Below are 18111 nucleotides of genomic sequence, written 5' to 3' on the forward strand. Positions count from 1 at the left end.
TGTCAATACCATATATTATCACATTTGTTAATAGTCCTGCAAAACTATTAACGAAATATATCTCATCCACACATGAATTGTATATGATTCATAAAATAACTTATATATGTATCATCAACAAAATCTGAAATTTTTGTTAGTTCACGAGATAAAATAATCATAATAACAAACTATATTTTAACAGTTACTTGTGAACACAAAAATCATCAATGATTGCATTCTTTATGATTCCACACTTTCATGTCTAAGCGAAGATATTTCATCATTTTCAGCATGGCCTTGCTCTCATCAAAGACAAAAAGACCTTTCAAAAAATTACCCAGAGTCAATAGAAATGTCATTTTTCTAGACGCATGTGCCTTATTAATACTTTGTACTTCATAAGAGATATTATTCCATCAAGGCATCTAGTATTTTATCAAAGACTGTTTGCTCTTTTGGAGCCTCATTTTAGTAAAACCTAGACTAAGAACCTTCTTCTTTCAAAGACCCCTCGAACCAAGTAGTCTATCAAGCTTCAAGTGTTCGTGGATAATTCCTCAATTACTCAGAAATTGTCTGTAAAGAAAGACCAGGTACATAACAATTGACTTGATTACATTTACTGCATATGTAGATGCATTTTCCATTTGCTGCAAGTGAATTACCTTTCACACTTTACACTTATAGAGATGCAAAGATATAGATGAGACATGGTTGACACTTTCTCTCAAAAAAGTCACGCCTTACCCCAAGAGGTGTTTTTCTATTCTCCTAATGGAGGAAAAGTTGTCTCGTCGAAATGATAGTATGCAAAACATACGGTGAACATATCACTTGTTAGGGGTCTAAGATACTTCATAATTGTTGGTGAGATAAAACCAAAGACAATCGTCATTGTTCTTTTCAGAATTAATACAATTTATGCTTAAACTTCATGTATCTATAAATGAAAAAAATAAAATTAAATAGGTATCATTTAATTGATGAAGACACTTCCAATTTCAATTTGATAATTGATCCTCTATTCATCTTTAATTTTTTGTCTTCAAATTTTGCTGGCAATGTTAGTAGAAAATAAACACAGAAATATTTTGGTTGTCTTCATTTTTTGATGTGGAAGGTCTAATTTAATGGCAACCACAGAGCATACTTGTGAGGATAGTTTTATTAAATAAATAGATAAAATAAAGAGCGTAACGGAATAGGATACTTCCTATAATAGAGCATTGTCATGTTGATAATGTATTGTAAAATTAATTGGGAAGTATCCAGATTATTCATACAAATAATATAAAAGAATTGCGAAGTTAAAGGAGTAGAGTGATAATAAGCAAGTCAATAAGAGAATGGCTAGCAAAGCTCTTTTGTATTCAATTATCCGTCTCCATATTCTCGTTTCACTTACAAGCATATATAGGGATGGGTAAAATTGAATTCGGATTGCTAAAATAGTCACAGAATGCAATCTAAACTTAAATTCAACCTGAATACGTTCAGATCATATTCAAATTAGATGAATAATTCGGATTACATTTAGATTCAAATCGATAATATATGAATATATGTTCGAATAAATAAGATGAATCCATATCACTTTCAAGTTGCAATATAAAATTGAAATCACACAAATAAAAAAAAAAATACAGCAAGCCAGCAAATGGAAAAAAGAAAAAAAGAAGATTCATTTTAACATCAATTATTTAGTTGAGATCTTCAGTAACAATTGCATCCCAAAAGCAAGAAAACTAAATCAAACAATTTAACTTTACGATTACCAAAAAGACTAGGAGAATGATATACTGGCAAATCGAAAACAGATTGATAAGTAATTCAAAAGACCTAAATTTATGCAAGTTTTTCAAAGTCAAAGTATTCATTCTTATAACCTCTGCACCTCACAAGCTTTTTGGATCTGACTCCATTCGAACTTGCAATAAACAAATAAATGCAACGGTTGGGTTTAGGACTTCAGTTTGCATGCGGCTTTGACCGGTAACGTGGCAACGGGCAGTTCAAAGGCTCAGCAGCTGCTGGTTGCAACGTCGTAGGCGTGGAGCTAGGGAGTCGACGCTTGATAGCTAGTCGGATTTTTCCCAAAGAGATTGGCTAGGTTCATTGATATCTGTATGATGCTGCTGCTTCTTTCATTCTTTGTATCTGATTTGGAATTTTAAGGATTTAAGGGTTTCTTTTAATCTATATTTATATTTTTTTTAATTAATTTTTTTAATAACAAGTGCAATTCGATTGGATTTGTCGGATTGATCCGGATCTGATCTGATCCGATCCGAATTAATTCCAATCAATTCAATTCGAATAAGAATAAATCAATTCTGATCAGATTGGATTGATCCAAATCTGATCTGATGCCCACCCAATACAAGCAATATTGGCTGCTATTCATAGCTTTTTAATCAAGCATCTATTGAGCGGTGGGAACAGTTCGCCGCATGTACCACACTTTCTAAATTTGATTGTGTGAAGTACAAAACACAAAGACAGATGTTTATTTTACAACTTAGGGTGCTGTAGGTAACACACCTTCTAATTTACAAAACACCTTCTAATTGGCTGCTCCCACGTGCCCCTAGCATAAGGAGTTCAAGTGCTCCAAAGTGACGAGGGCAAAGACTCGAAGCGCTTTAGTTCTCAAAGTGCAAACACTAGTCAGGACCTTACTAAGTTACATAATAGTATAACTTATATTAGTTTCAAGTGTTGTATCAAACAAGTATAGTTTACTTGTCAATTTTAATTTTTTTATTAACCTTTTGCCATCGAGATTAATGGAGCAATAGTATCCACAAGAGGCTGTGATGAAGAAATGATTTTCTTATTCGTGGAGCTGAATGCACTTTACTTAAAGAGTCGTGTGTTCTTCCCTCATTGCCTATCATACGAGGTGTTCCTAATTTAGGAATCAATTTACACTAATTGGTTCGTGCTGATCAATAAGGGATGATTATTACATCGTCAATTGATTTGGATATCTTTTAAGGAAAAAAAATTATTCATTTTTGGTGAGTACTTGGAAGACGCATTTGGAAATCTTTTTGAAATGAGCATGTAACCTTTCCCTTGTGCCGACCAATAAATATAAAGTTCGATGATTGTCAAAGGGACTTTGGCGAAAAATCAGCAACGAAGGAGGACTTTATTGATTGGTTATCTACAAACTATTAGTTCCTTCCCAATTTTAAATAAAAATGAGGAGTTATCTGTAAATTAGCACAAAACAGCAAAGTTAAAATAGTAAGGAAAAAGTACTCAGACCAAAGTAAAAGCAGATAAGAATCAGTTGTCTTGTTTTCAAAACAAAATGATCTCACGAGTCGGCAGCTCGCACCGTCTTTTAATCAATAATCATTTCTGATCTCCCCTAAATTCATGAAACATCACTACTCCTGGGGTCCCACTTCAAACAAACTTCGATTCAACGGTGATCTCATGAGTTGTGACCAGACAAAAGTCACAGCTGCGTGATGTGCAAAAGCCGCCTGTTATTTCAAGTTCCTACTGAAGCAGCGAACTTAACCTCACATTGAAGGATTAAAAAGGATGAAAATAGACCCTCGAATTGTAAAGCAGATCGTCAAAGTGGTTCTCATGAATTACTCACGGGCCTAAGAAGGGGGGAAAAATTAAAAAAAATCTAACGCCATCTTCATTTTTCAAAGCTAATTACATTTTTAAGCAAAAGGTAATTACTTTCATTTGATTCTGCTTCTTCTGCTGCTTTTTTTGTTTTATAATTTTTGTGTAGAAAGTTTCAATTTTGGTAAGAAATTGGAGTCCTTTGACTTGAGTCCTCAAATGGGTTCATCTTTTTTTTTTTTTTTTTCTGGCTACTTGATGTATAATTTTTAATTTTATTGACTTCTGGGTTTCTTATAATTTTATTTCTATATTTTTTGTCATGTTGCAGCTGAAAAAATTTAGTACTGTTATATGTGCTGATTTGCCGGAGATGATGGCTGTAAAAGCGCAACAGTTATCTGATTTATTTGTTATGGTTGATTAAAGGGGGTTAAAAAAAGGATAGAAGGTAGAAGATAGGATCAGAGTATCGAATAAATTTATTAGTTTTTTGTGTTTTCTCATTCCAATTTAGTATATCTTTACTTTTTTGTATGTTGGTTTCCAAAAGAGGAATTACACACACACACACACACACACATAATATTGTCGTGTTGATTTGTTTTAGAAGCAGAATTGTACCTTGCTCGAGGTTCTTCTTTTGCTCCAATCGTTTAATCTTCTTATGTAAGATTTTTGAATCATTTCAGCAGAGCTAGCATGAGTCTTCTTGTTCTTTATCTTTTGTGGTTTGGTTCCTTTTCCTTTCGGTTGTTATAGTACCAGCCTCTCAATTTTACCAATTAAAGCTATTTGAAACAGTAGATTAGGGTAAATGCGATTACTGTTTCAGTTTTTACTTTTCCAGTAGTTGTTCTTGATTGACGTTGAGCTTCCGCTATCTCAGTAGAGTTATCATTTACACACACATTCATACATATATTTTAGTTACCTTGCACCTCACTCCTCCATGGCCCCAAATTAAACATATCTCATTGGACTCCAACCCATGAAAAAGTTATCATTTTGACAATATGACCCATTTAAAGTTGGAATTTTGGTTCCAGTTTATGGTCAGGCAGTGTGATTCATTTCATCTGTCAGATGCTTGCGTGATCAATAAATGTGATTGTTTAATTGCACTATGTTCTGTTGCAGGTATGTAAAGGAGGGAGAATTGGCTAAGGTGGTTCAATCAAAATGGAGTCTTGCAATTGCATTGAGCCACAATGGCCAGCTGATGAACTGTTGATGAAATATCAATATATTTCAGATTTCTTCATTGCACTTGCTTATTTTTCCATTCCTCTAGAACTGATCTACTTTGTTAAGAAATCTGCCGTGTTTCCATATAGATGGGTCCTTGTGCAGTTTGGTGCTTTCATTGTTCTGTGTGGGGCAACGCATCTGATTAATTTGTGGACGTTTAACATGCATTCAAGGACTGTGGCTATCGTAATGACCACTGCAAAGGTTTTGACTGCTGTGGTCTCATGTGCAACTGCCCTAATGCTCGTGCATATTATACCTGACTTGTTGAGTGTTAAAACTAGAGAACTGTTTTTGAAGAACAAGGCTGCTGAGCTCGATAGAGAAATGGGGCTGATCCGTACACAAGAAGAAACAGGTAGACACGTTAGGATGTTGACTCATGAGATCAGAAGCACTCTTGATAGGCACACCATATTGAAGACTACTCTCGTTGAATTGGGTAGAACTTTGGCACTGGAAGAGTGTGCTTTGTGGATGCCAACTCGTACTGGTTTGGAACTTCAACTATCGTATACACTTCGTCAGCAGAATCCTGTTGGATATACTGTACCCATCCAGCTTCCTGTTATCAATCAAGTATTCAGTTCCAATCATGCGGTAAAAATATCACCAAATTGTCCAGTAGCAAGATTAAGGCCTCTTGCAGGAAAATACATGCCAGGGGAGGTGGTTGCTGTTCGTGTCCCTTTGCTGCATCTCTCAAATTTTCAAATTAATGACTGGCCAGAGCTTTCAACGAAACGCTATGCTTTGATGGTTTTGATGCTTCCCTCTGATAGTGCAAGGCAGTGGCATGTCCACGAGTTGGAGCTTGTTGAAGTGGTCGCTGATCAGGTTTGAGACTTGTTTCCCTTCTTGATTTGATCCTTGTATTACCAATTTCTTCTAGTTCGATCTGAGATGTTGTTGAAGACTTCACGAAATGTTTCCTCCTGAGCCATTAGCAATCCCATTTCTTTCTCTATGTCAGTAGTGGGCATTATATTTTCTTGAATTCTGTAGCATATTCTATTCTGTAAAAATTATATGTTTATAAATTTCTGTAGATAATTCATGTTTAGTGATATAAAAACACACATACATCAATTCTTCCCCATGCCTTGTTGTCCTGTCAAAAGCTTATATTCTCCATACCCCATACTTTTCTGACATCCTGGAGGTATGTATGTTCAGATACATATTGTTTCCAAGCATGGTTATGTTTTCAAATATCATATTTGTGAGTGCATTTTATGATATGGGACCAAAATCTGAAGTGATTCCCATTTATTATAATGTTGTTTTGTGTGATTTTCATCTAGAACTACATTGAAACATTGCCATTTGATGCATCGATGTGTATCCTATCTTAGTTATACCTGAAGTAGTTTGAATATTTCAATGCAGTTAACATCATTTGTTTTTATTTCAGCAAATAGTGTAATGTTTGATGCTACTTTATTAAAAACTATATATTGTTTTCATCATTTTGTTCATTGTTTTATGTTCTAATAGTATTGAATTGTATGATTATAGAACATTTGTACACTTTTCTTTTTCCTTTTTGAGGAGGAAGTCTATAATGATTGTTGTATGAGCTGCAAAATGGGCAAGGAATGCATAGATCTAATGAAATGGATTGATCATGTCGATCTGCACACTAGTCCAGCTTGCGTTGTTTTATAAATTTAATTAGTCGGATGGTAGGAATTGATCACAAGACCTTCTAGTCAACCTTGCTTTGATATCCATGTTCAGTGACCATTTATCCCAAAAGCTCAAACTTACAGAAAAGGACCTAAAATAGCATACGAGTTATAGCAATGAATATAAACAGAGGATTTGCATTGCCGTAGAAATACTAACATCTTACTGTGGCTTGAGAATGCTAAGTTTAGAGACATTGGTCATGTAGATAGCTATTTTGGTTTTCTTTTTTCTGGATTCTGATTAACAATGGGAGCATTATGTCTTAGATTGATTTTGAAAAATTGATCTTTGAGTTTTAGTCTTTGGAAAATTGCTGTTCATTGCTTGGTCTACCCAAGTTAAATTTCAAAAGAAACGTGGAATTTTAAGTCTGAGAATATGTCTAACAAAAGAGAGTTAATGTCTGCTTGGAGGGTCTGTTGATTATTTGATGTCTAATGTCTCACGTTGCCTAGCGTGAATGCCAGGTTTGAGTCTTGAGATTGGTGTTGGCTTGCTTTGTGTATGGATGGGTGAAAATATTTTCAGTGTTTCAGTTGCAAGAGACTATTCTTTTTTATTTTTGCTTTGGGATTGATCCTTGATTGTAATGTATGATAGTTTTAAGGGTAACTTATTTGTTGAACTTCATGGTTGATACAGGTGGCTGTTGCTCTGTCACATGCTGCAATCTTAGAAGAGTCAATGAGGGCGAGAGATCTTCTCATGCAGCAGAATATTGCACTTGACTCGGCCAGGAGAGAAGCGGAAACAGCCATTCGTGCTCGTAATGATTTCCTGGCTGTTATGAATCATGAGATGAGAACTCCGATGCATGCAATTATTGCCCTTTCTTCTTTGCTGCAAGAGACTGAATTGACACCCGAGCAGCGACTCATGGTCGAAACAATTCTAAAGAGCAGCAATCTCTTAGCTACTTTAATAAATGATGTACTAGATCTGTCAAGGCTTGAAGATGGTAGCCTGCAGCTTCAAATTGGAACTTTTAACCTCCATGCTGTATTCAGGGAGGTAGGTTCATCCATTCTTGCTGCTTACATATTGTCTATGATTGCGTTGTGGATACAAGGTATTTTGTAGAATTTCTTAACTTCAGACGGATGTTTGTTGCAATGGTAATTTGATCACTTGTCATTGCAGGTCCTTAACCTAATCAAGCCTATCGCATCAGTTAAGAAGTTGCTCGTCGCGTTGAATTTGGCTCCAGATCTGCCGGAGTATGCAGTTGGTGATGAGAAGCGCCTTATGCAAACTCTTTTAAATGTTGTTGGTAATGCTGTGAAGTTTACCAAAGAAGGCAACATCTCAATCACTGGTTTTGTAGCAAAATCAGAATCTTTACGAGACTCTCGAGCTCCTGAGTTTTTTCCGGTACCGAGTGAAAATCATTTTTATTTACGTGTACAGGTTCGTTTCTGTTAAATTGGATCCTTCTTAGTGTTGCTTAATCTCTTAGAGCTTGAAGTTAATAGTGGATAACTTTCTTTTCTGGTGTAGGTCAAAGATTCTGGATCTGGTATTAGCCCTCAAGATATTCCAAATTTATTTACAAAATTTGCACAAAATCAAGCAATTGCACTAAGAAATTCTAGTGGCAGTGGACTTGGCCTGGCAATTTGTAAGAGGTATTATATTTATTATCTCAGGTCTCATGGCAGTAAATCAGCTTAATAGCTGTTACGGTTGAAGAGTTGATTTACGTTGATTTACTGGTTAACATATGCATCTGAGCTTTTTCCCAACTTTGTATCATGTGACCAGGTTTGTGAATCTTAGGGAGGGACATATCTGGATTGAAAGTGAAGGTCTTGGAAAGGGTTGTACTGCCATCTTCATTGTAAAACTTGGGATTCCGGAGCACTCAAATGATTCTAACCTCTCCTTTATTCCAAAAATGCCGGTACACGGACAGACCAATTTTCCAGGGCTTAAAGTACTTGTCATGGATGAAAATGGGTCAGTTATATGGCAATTCTTTTATAGGTTGTTTCATTTTAGAGTTTATTATCAGTCTGTCGGGTTTTATTCCATAATATTGTGGGACTGAAAGACCTGGTAGTCATGAATCAGGATGTGGAAACCTCTAGAAATGACCTGCCCACAGGGGCTTGACCGAGTGGTTTTCAAGCAACTTTCTATAGCCACCCAACTGAGTTAGGCGGCTAAAAAATTGATTTGGTCTTTGCCCACCCCCACCTTTTGAAACGTTTTTTAAAAATAGATATCTCTAAAAATGGCCTTCGCGTGATACTTACAGATAAATAAACGATTTAGTGATTGTAGAGTTTTATGAGGCCTTGGAGATGCTTCCAATGCATCTCTGAGACATTTTAATGTGGCACAACTCTCTATTTTCCTCCTGTTTTCACCTTTTGTTTTTCAACCTGCCATTGAGGGCCTGACCTTGGAATGCTCGGTCGTTTTACAGAAAAGTTTAAAAATATCTCTTTTTCTCATATGATGATCATTCTTCTAACAGTTTTATTACAATTCTGTTTTAAGTAGTTTCAAGTTTTTATATGTTGGGATTTTCATAGGCTTGAGCTTTACTTGAGTTTCTTATTCTAACAAAATTTGACTTTGCTTGCATACTTATGTAACTTGATTGTTCTGATATCATTTTATTGAGAGTTGAGCAAATTTTAGTTTTGTTAATGACTGATCTGTTGCATATCATGTGATTGATTGTTGAACCCATTTTGTGATACAGTGTTAGCAGGTCAGTGACTAAGGGACTTCTGTTGCACCTGGGATGTGATGTAATGATGGTGAGCTCTGTTGAGGAGTGCTTCCGAGTTGTTTCTCACGAACACCAGGTGGTCTTCATGGACGTTTGCGTGCCTGGAATTGATGGTTATGAAGTCGCTGTCCATATACATGAAAAATTTACGAGGCGTCATGAAAGGCCATTAATAGTAGCCCTTACTGGAAGTACTGACAATTTGACCAAGGATAATTGCATGAGGGTTGGAATGGATGGAGTTATCCTAAAACCTGTTTCACTTGAAAAAATGAGGAGTGTTTTGTCAGATCTTTTGGAACACCGGGTTCTCTTTGAGTCCATATAAAAACGGAGAATGCTTCTACACCTTTTAAGTGGGGGGAAAAATATTTAAGGTAACGTGAGAGCTTTCTCTACAGCATTTGGTTTTTGGTAGATATCACTTTGTGATAGAGCTTTTCAATAGAGTGGTCCAAATAACAAATGTACACAAAGCGCAGGTTTGTTCATTAAACTTGCATTTTTTTGCAAATTGTTATGAACGCAGTGGCAAAGAAATACTAACAGATTTGTGAAATTTCTGCCTGTGGTTTCTGATTTCTTGTTTTGTAAGCTTTGGGAAACAGAATTATAATATAGTAACTTGTGAACACTTCTTGAATGATACCGTTTCTTCACTAAAAGAAGAAGAGCTGAAAGATTATCCTGATTAATTTGATTGAGCAAGACAACATACTGATGTATATTAAATTATTAATATTACAATAAAATCTCATTAAACTCATAAATTTGTATCTTTTTTATTTTTGGGTCAATTCCAACTTGAGGCCAACGCACTAAATTATGATTAAATAAGTAAATATTTATTTAAGTAATATATTTTTCTGGGTATCAAATGTATTAATTAATTGAGGTTTTACTGTAAATATTTAAATAATTCTTGACAAATAAGGGAGTTGATTGATATATGGTTTGGATACCTTGGACTAATAACGCCTTACGCATTTCAGTTTTTTTTTTTAGTTTTCAAATTTAAAATGCTTAGGAGTTATATTTTGAATAATAATTGTTGAAAGAGATAGACTATTTGCACCAAGGTATCTATATTTTATAGTTGCTCTACATACTGATTTTGAAAAGAAGTTGCTCCAAAGGGCACGATTAAGTGACTTACAATTCTTTTTGTTAGCTAAAGTCACTTGATTTCGACTTTTGAGAAAGATAGGAGTGAAAATTTCATTTTGAACTCTGTCCACCATTATCTTTTGAATTAACCTTAAAAAAAATGGTCTTTCCATGATCAAAGGGTCACTTTGATCATGGAAAGACCATTATGGATATATGTAATTTGTAGTTTTACCTTGTTCACTTTCCAAAATTAGCCTTCAAAATTTAATGTTAATGCCATATAAGATGTGGGATTCTTTACATATTCATGCTAAACCTTTTGTTCCTTTTTTTCACTCTCTCTTTATCTTTTTAAAAAATATTATATTAGTGATACATTAAAAAATTTAGATTAGCGCATCAAAAATTTACTGGAACCCACATTAATATATCATAACATAAGTGCAATATAAAATACTTGTTACTCCAAAAGAATGAGAAAATTTTACTCCCATGACTACTCTTTGATTTAAGAATAAACACCTTCTCCTCGTATTATTGAGGTAAAATGATTTTTGAATAAAGGGGAAAAAAATACACGTACAACAATTATTTTGTATATTTAGATTGTATTGTTTTGGTATAATTAGACTACATTACAAATGTTTTATTAGATTGATTCAAATTAAAATGAGTTGGACTGAAATTATATGGATTAGATTTAATTTTTTTTTTAATTATAATTATTTTTTATTTTCTGCTGAGAAACCTAGGGTTGTATCTTTTTTCTTGTAACTACACAGACGCACCGAAAATATAAGGAAGTTTTTGTAACTCAATAGTTTACTGTTTGTAGTTTGTAATTGGCATTTCCTTTAATAACATCATATATTATAAACACTCCCTTTTAAGTAAAAATTATCCATAATATTAATTAAGAAAATAAATTTACAAAACCCTATATTAATTTTAAGAGAAGGAATATGGAACCTGATGCCAACAGTATCAAAATAAATGTTTCTTTAATAACTCAACCACTGACAGGAATAAACAAAAGTTATGCTCAAATTAAAAATGGATTGATTGAATGTGATTTGCTGAATATTAAATAAAAGGGAAACAGCAACCTCAAGGACACATGTTGAAATCCCACTTTGATAAAGTCAAGAAAAAAAAAAAAAGTTTCAAATAGAAAAAGATGTTTAAAAGCGACATGCTAGTAGAATATAAATCCTGTCATGTTTTTTTATTTTTTTTTTCCTTCATTCAATTCCAACCATCCGTTCTTTACTTTCGTGGAATAAATAAATGAGGGAAAAAAAAATTCTTTTGATTCAATAACTCAATTATGCCCCGAATGAAAATATGATTGAAGAAAAAATAAATTTGAAAATTGTTTAATCAGCAAAAGTTATTTTTCTTTTCGGGTTATTATGTGTTAATTTCGTCAACAATAAAGTAATTAAAGTAGAAAATGGTTAAATGAAAATTAATTAAAAAAAATTAACCATATTAAATTTAGGCCCTATTGGATTATTGCTGAAACGTCGAAAGCACAAATTATTTCATTATTTTTTACCAAAAAAAATGTTTGGTAATTTTTTTAATCTATTATTTCATAGTTTTCATTAATAGACAGCAGGCTTTCAAAGCCGCAATGGGATTCACTTTTAGAGTAGTTTATAAAATAATCCACCTGATGATTAGCAACATTTCTAGAATTTGTTATAGTTTTTTTATTTTAATAAAATGATAATTATATCTTCTTCTTTTTTTGTCTTAAACTTTACTTTATAAATCGTAAGCCTTGTGCCATTTATAATATCACGGTCACAATTACTATCAATGACTTATTTACTATTATTGAATTTTTTTGTCTTCTAAACTCATCAATTTTTATATTTTTATCTTCAAAAATCAAAATGTCTATTATTGACTTTTAGACAACTTAAACTTATATGTATAATAAAATAAAATTCTATTAATAGAATTTACAAAACACATACATCTTGCTTATGAAACTTTCAACAATTTAAATAACACAAACTTAACTACTTTTTTCATCCAGTCAATTATTTCATCAACAACAGAGAATTAGAAGAAATGATAAGACATTTTAAAATTTTTATTCTAAGTTTCATCCTAAATAATGTGTTATCATTAAATGGTTGATTTTTTTTATATAAATTTTAAGTAAATTAATTATATTATCTTATCAATCAATAAATGAATGTCACGTTATTTAGGATGAAATTTTGAGATAAAATTTAGAGATGTATAGAACTATTCTTTATAAGCCATGACACCCCAAACTGTGCTTAATCCGTAGAAAGTGATAAATACATGTTTGTGGTTAATGTCTATCACTTATCTGTAAAAGGAATAAATTCTACACATACAAAAAGTTTTAATATGATGCTCTTGAAAAAAAAAAAGATTTTCACTTGCCTCCCCTAAACTTTGATTATATTTCACTTAATTAGATTGCCAGAATTGTAAAATAGAGACGTCCCCTCTTAAAACCTCAATGATAAAGACAACACTTAAAATATTGAAGGTAATTCTGTAATTTGTTTTTGATATACTGATATATTATAATCAAAGTTCTACTGATATTTACAATTATAAATCAATCATGACTCTTTTGAATAATCATATTACAATACAGCCTGAATGTTAACCCTTACTTAAAGCTGAAGAGTGATATACCCTCACTGTAACTTTAATGGAAGAGAAATTGTCAATTAACCACTACACTTAGGTAGTGTTTACTTTCTGGAGTGGAAGTGTGGAGTGTGGATTCCTCCCACTCCAGTGTTTACTTACTTTAAAAAAGGGGGAATGGGAGTGGGAATCCGTGGGTCCCACTCAATTTTGGAATGGGGAGTGGGATTCCCACTCCCATGGGGGGAGGTGGGAGTGGGAATCCACTCCCCCCTCTTCCCATTTTATCCTTATAAAAATAAATAAATAAATAATATCATATTTAATAAAATAAATAATATCATATTTATTAAAAATAATAATTATATCATATTTATTTTATTAAATTTAATAAAATAAAATAAATATTATATTTAAATTAATAATATTAAACATTAATTTTAATAAATATTAATTATTTATGTAATTAATAATAATAAATATTTTATTCTAAAAAAATATTAATTTTGTACTATACTATCAATAATAATATTTCATTTGTGTTGCTATTATTAATAATTTTTATTCACATAATTTAAATTTAAATTAATAAAAAATTATGATTTACATAATTAAGAATATTAGTAATTATTATTAATTTATAAATATAATAAAATATTTATTTTATTTTCCAAATATATTTTTTATTAATTTTTTAATTACAAATTATAATTCTGTACATAAGGATAAAATTATAATTTAAAATAATTTACTCCCAATCCAAGACAAAGTAAACAAATAATTAGGATCCTGATTGACAATCCATGCTTTCATTTAGTCTAAGCAAACACCCTACTCTCACTCACACTCCACACTCCTGATCCAAGGATTCACACTCTTCAGGATTCCCACTCCAATCCAAAAAATAAACGCAGCATTATATTGAAAGTTCTTATAACCACCAAGAAATTATGGTAATGGGTCTACACTACCTAACTTTTCAAATTGCATCATCTGACTATTTTTCCGTGAAGTTGTTAAAAATGTACTGACATGACAAGAATAATAGATATTTTCTTTTTTCCCCAACCACGTATAATAAAAAAACCATTGAATGCTACATATACTTGTAAATTGCAAACAAAAGGGTACTTAGGTCCAAATCTTATTTTGATTTTTTATTTATTTGAATTTAATCCTGATTAAAAAATAAGCACCAGAAATATTGATTTGAAAACATATAAAATTACAGTTACATTCGTTAATTTTTTTTTCCAATATGAGTATAAATTTGGTATTTTTTTATTCCATACAAATTAATGTTGTAAAATTTTAAAATTTAAATAATTCTCAATGATTTTTCAGAAAATGAAAATTTTCTTTATGTTTACTCGATTTGAATTCGGTGTAAATTAGAAAACTTCAATTGGGTCAACTCGAAATTTTTTAACTTGGTCCAAATGTAAAACCCATAAGGGTAAAACTATCAAATTGTTTCAAGAAAGAAAGAAAGAAATTAAGAAGTACGATGTTTTGGGATATTTTACAATTATGGGGACGCAATAGGACATTAGAGTAAACTATAGGGATGAAAATGGAGTTTACAAGGATAAACGAGTCTTCTAACGCCAGGGAGGTGTGTGCCCATTTTGTATTTCTAGTTGTCTATGTGATAAATTATCAAACCTCATGGAGGTGAGTGATAACATCCCTTCTAGCGATAGAAGAAGAAAAAATAAAATAACCTTTCAAATTTTTAAGTCTCTATCTATAGTATCCCCGTGAGCTTTTAGCCATCCAGCTTGCACCAGAAATTATTAAGAAAAAATTCCGGGTAACCTTAAATATTTTTTGTGTTTTTGTTATTGTCTTTGTGTTTCAATAAATATAATAATGTTTTCACTTTCTCCTAAGAAAAAAATTATTTGGTAACAATAACCAATCTCATGTCTATCCAAATAGACAATGTGTGTGACGTACAAAATAAGATAGGGTATTAATATATGCAAAAGAATTTTGGTATCATTATAAATGTCGTACCCATAAGACATAAAATTTATATAATATTAAGAGCCAATTTGGTAGTGTTATAATTTTTAAAATAATTATTGTTAACTATACTGTAAAAATAATCAGTTGGAAAGATAATCGGTTAAACTTTTAGAAAAGTTTATTTTTAAGTGCTATAAATTTTAAAAATAGTTATATATATTTGATAAATCTTACTATTAAAATGTTATAAGAATACAAATGACTGAATTGAACATAAGGTTAAATAAAATTTAGTTACACATTTATAAACATGTATATAAAAATATTTTATTACGTGTATATATAATAATTAATAACTAAAATAAATATTTTATATTATTAATTTTTTATTTTTTATCTCAACATAATTAGTAATAACAATAATATCTTTAAAGTTAATGATTTCATTTCCCAAATAATAAGGATAATTTTGAGTTTTTATAATATGCATATAAGGATACATATGAAGTTGTATTAATTTGATTCTCAAAATCAAATTTTAACAAAAGGCTCATTTCCCACTTTTTTAAATTTACTGTAGGATGAGGTAATTTTTCCAAAATGATTTTAAAAAAATTACCAAATACTAAGATTAATTTGTATCTTTTCAAAATCATTTTTGAGCATTCTAATGAACAGGCTCTAAATGTCTATTTGATATGGCTAACTAATGGTCATAAGTGTATTTTATCTCATAAACTCTTTTCAAAATTTTTACTATTCTTAGATTATTTCTTAGTAGAGCTTTTGATACTTAAATAAACTATTTTACTTTTACTAGTAAAAACCTAAATTTTAAACTTTTAAGAGTAGAGGTTAGAGAGTTTTTTTAAAAGAATAGTTGTCTAAAATGCTTATTATTTATTTTACATTCTTATTTCATTTTTTATAACATAACTTTAAGAAACTTATCAATTAAAATAATTCTATAATTCTGAATAAAAAATTCTTATTAACAACTAAACAATTTTTTTTTTAGTAAAATGTCTATTAATAAAAGCTCCACTTAAATAAGTTCTATTTAAAAAAAAGTTATACCAAATCGAGCCTAAACATAAAATTATAGCTTGAACTATAAAACTTACAATTTTACTTGTTAATTTTTTAAATTATAATACGAATTTTATATTTTCAAAGCTATAAGTTTTACATTGCATATTGCAGAAAAAGCACATTTTTATCAATATTATGTATGCTATGTATAGAATAGCAAAAACCTGTTTAAAAAGTAAAAAATGGAAGGAAAGTTCAAGTGAGAACGACAGGTGATTCTGAATGTCAGCAATTATATTGATTATTGAATTCATCACCTAAAAAAGTCTAAGCTTTCATAATCGCAACAAAAAATATTGCTTGCACTTTTGCATTTATTTTTATTAATAAATGAAAACTTTTGTTTTGTTTTACATGCATTGTGGGATGTTGATGATGCATTGAAGCCGTGAATTGTGAGGGTTTGGTGGGTGCCTCCAACTCATGGGTCTTGGACCCACTCATTCATCAACCATTAAGAAAATTCTACTTGTTTAAGTTTAATATTAAATTTATAGTAAATTATATAAGAATAGTATCAATTAAGTAGCATATTTTTTTTTTTAAAGGAGTGGGCGCAATACAAGATTTAAAATTAAATAATCTATTAAATAAAATTACTTAAAAATCACTCGTTACATTCTTGGGAGCAATTAAATAGTATGCTTAATATTATTTTTTTAATACTATCTAGTTTTGTAGATAAAATCTACTAAGAAAGTAAGAATATGAAACAAAAGATCTAAAGTTCCACATTCAAATGGGTAGGAAAAGACTTTGGTTGCCATTAGAATAATTAAAACAAAATATGATTGTTTTTGTAATATATAAATAGAAAATAGAAATTCAATAATTGAATTTTCTTATTAAAAAATGTGGCCTAAAATACCATTAATTGTTATCTATTTAAGTAAAATAAAATATTCATTTTTAACATTTCAATATACACCAAACTTTTATGAGTAATTTACTAAACATATCTAGAAAATTATTTATTTAATAAGTGATTATTTAATAACTTAAATTTACCAAACTCATAATAAAATTATTTTCAAATCTGATTTTGAGAATCCAATGTAATCCCAAGCATACCCTTAATTTCAACATTTTTATTTACTTACCATAAGCATTCTGTGTAACAAGATATCAGTTTTCTTTTCTTTTCTTTTTTTTTAACATAACCATAATTATTCATTACTCTAATTTCACCATATGAAATAATTCTTGGATAAGAAAGTTAAAGTATAGCAAGTATCTCTTAACATTGACCAATCTGATTTTCAAAATTTTGATAATGCCTATTTGAAAATCAAAATTTGTGCCTCATTTAGTATTTAAATATTTTCAGTTAGGGTAAATCTTATTTACATTCCTTGTGTTTTTTATTCAATTAAAAAAAAAACTCTAATTGAAAAAGAACCAGATTTTTAAAAGTCCCTTGAGGGAATGAAGGCTATAAATTAAATCATTTATTCATGCCTGCTGCCATCAATTAAAATATGGCCCTCAGTCCATTGGTTAGGTTAGAGGAACCAAAAGTTGACTTATCACATAGATTTTTTTGTCCACACAAATACATATTCCCCCCCACTTTGAAAGAAATATTTCGCTGTAAAGAAATTGATCCTCTACTTATTTTGCAACATTTATATTATTGGTCATTTATGATTTAGATGTATTTATTGTAAAACTTCTTCATAATTATAATATTAGAACTAAACTAATTATTATTATGAGAAAGTTATAACTTAATAAATGTGTAATTATGAAAATTATTATTTCAATTTCGTTATCCTTAGGGCAAGGATATAAAGGTAAAGTATGTAATATATTAATAATTTATTAATAGAACATGTCAAATATTTATTAACAAAATATGTCAAATTCAATATATTAAAAAACTGGCACATATGCATCTATGTGCCATTATTACGAATATGCAAAGTTATCTTAAAAATCTTTAAATGTTTGGATTCTCGTTAATGATTTTCTCTCATTGTCTAATTGTATTATATGAAGACAAGTTCATTTCATCTAACGTGATATATATTTTTATA

The 18111-nt window shown here is 30.7% G+C and overlaps 1 protein-coding gene across 2 annotated transcripts; it reads left to right on the top strand.

Moving 5' to 3' along the window:
- Positions 1–3281: 3281 nt before the first annotated feature.
- On the top strand, positions 3282–9902 carry LOC18046012 (ethylene receptor). 2 transcript variants are annotated; one of them, XM_006442176.2, is made up of 8 exons: positions 3282–3682; positions 3908–4027; positions 4717–5664; positions 7162–7530; positions 7660–7926; positions 8017–8144; positions 8281–8475; positions 9230–9902. In XM_006442176.2, exons 3-8 carry the CDS (start codon positions 4759–4761, stop codon positions 9585–9587), a joined length of 2223 nt encoding a protein of 740 aa, XP_006442239.1. In that variant the 5' UTR covers positions 3282–3682; positions 3908–4027; positions 4717–4758; the 3' UTR covers positions 9588–9902. The 2 variants fall into 2 exon arrangements, with proteins under 2 accessions (XP_006442239.1, XP_006442240.1); XM_006442177.2 differs by lacking the exon at positions 3908–4027.
- Positions 9903–18111: the final 8209 nt, after the last annotated feature.

This window comes from Citrus clementina, unplaced genomic scaffold (genome assembly GCF_000493195.1).
Source record: "Citrus clementina cultivar Clemenules unplaced genomic scaffold, Citrus_clementina_v1.0 scaffold_3, whole genome shotgun sequence".
NCBI classification, from domain to species: domain Eukaryota; kingdom Viridiplantae; phylum Streptophyta; class Magnoliopsida; order Sapindales; family Rutaceae; genus Citrus; species Citrus x clementina.

Bases quoted from the DNA above. Each gene is read 5' to 3' on its own strand.
- LOC18046012 (XM_006442176.2), top strand. From the start codon at position 4,759: ATGGAGTCTTGCAATTGCATTGAGCCACAATGGCCAGCTGATGAACTG. The intron at 7,531-7,659 runs GTAGGTTCATCC...TTGTCATTGCAG, and splicing joins TCCATGCTGTATTCAGGGAG to GTCCTTAACCTAATCAAGCC. The intron at 7,927-8,016 runs GTTCGTTTCTGT...TTTCTGGTGTAG, and splicing joins ATTTTTATTTACGTGTACAG to GTCAAAGATTCTGGATCTGG.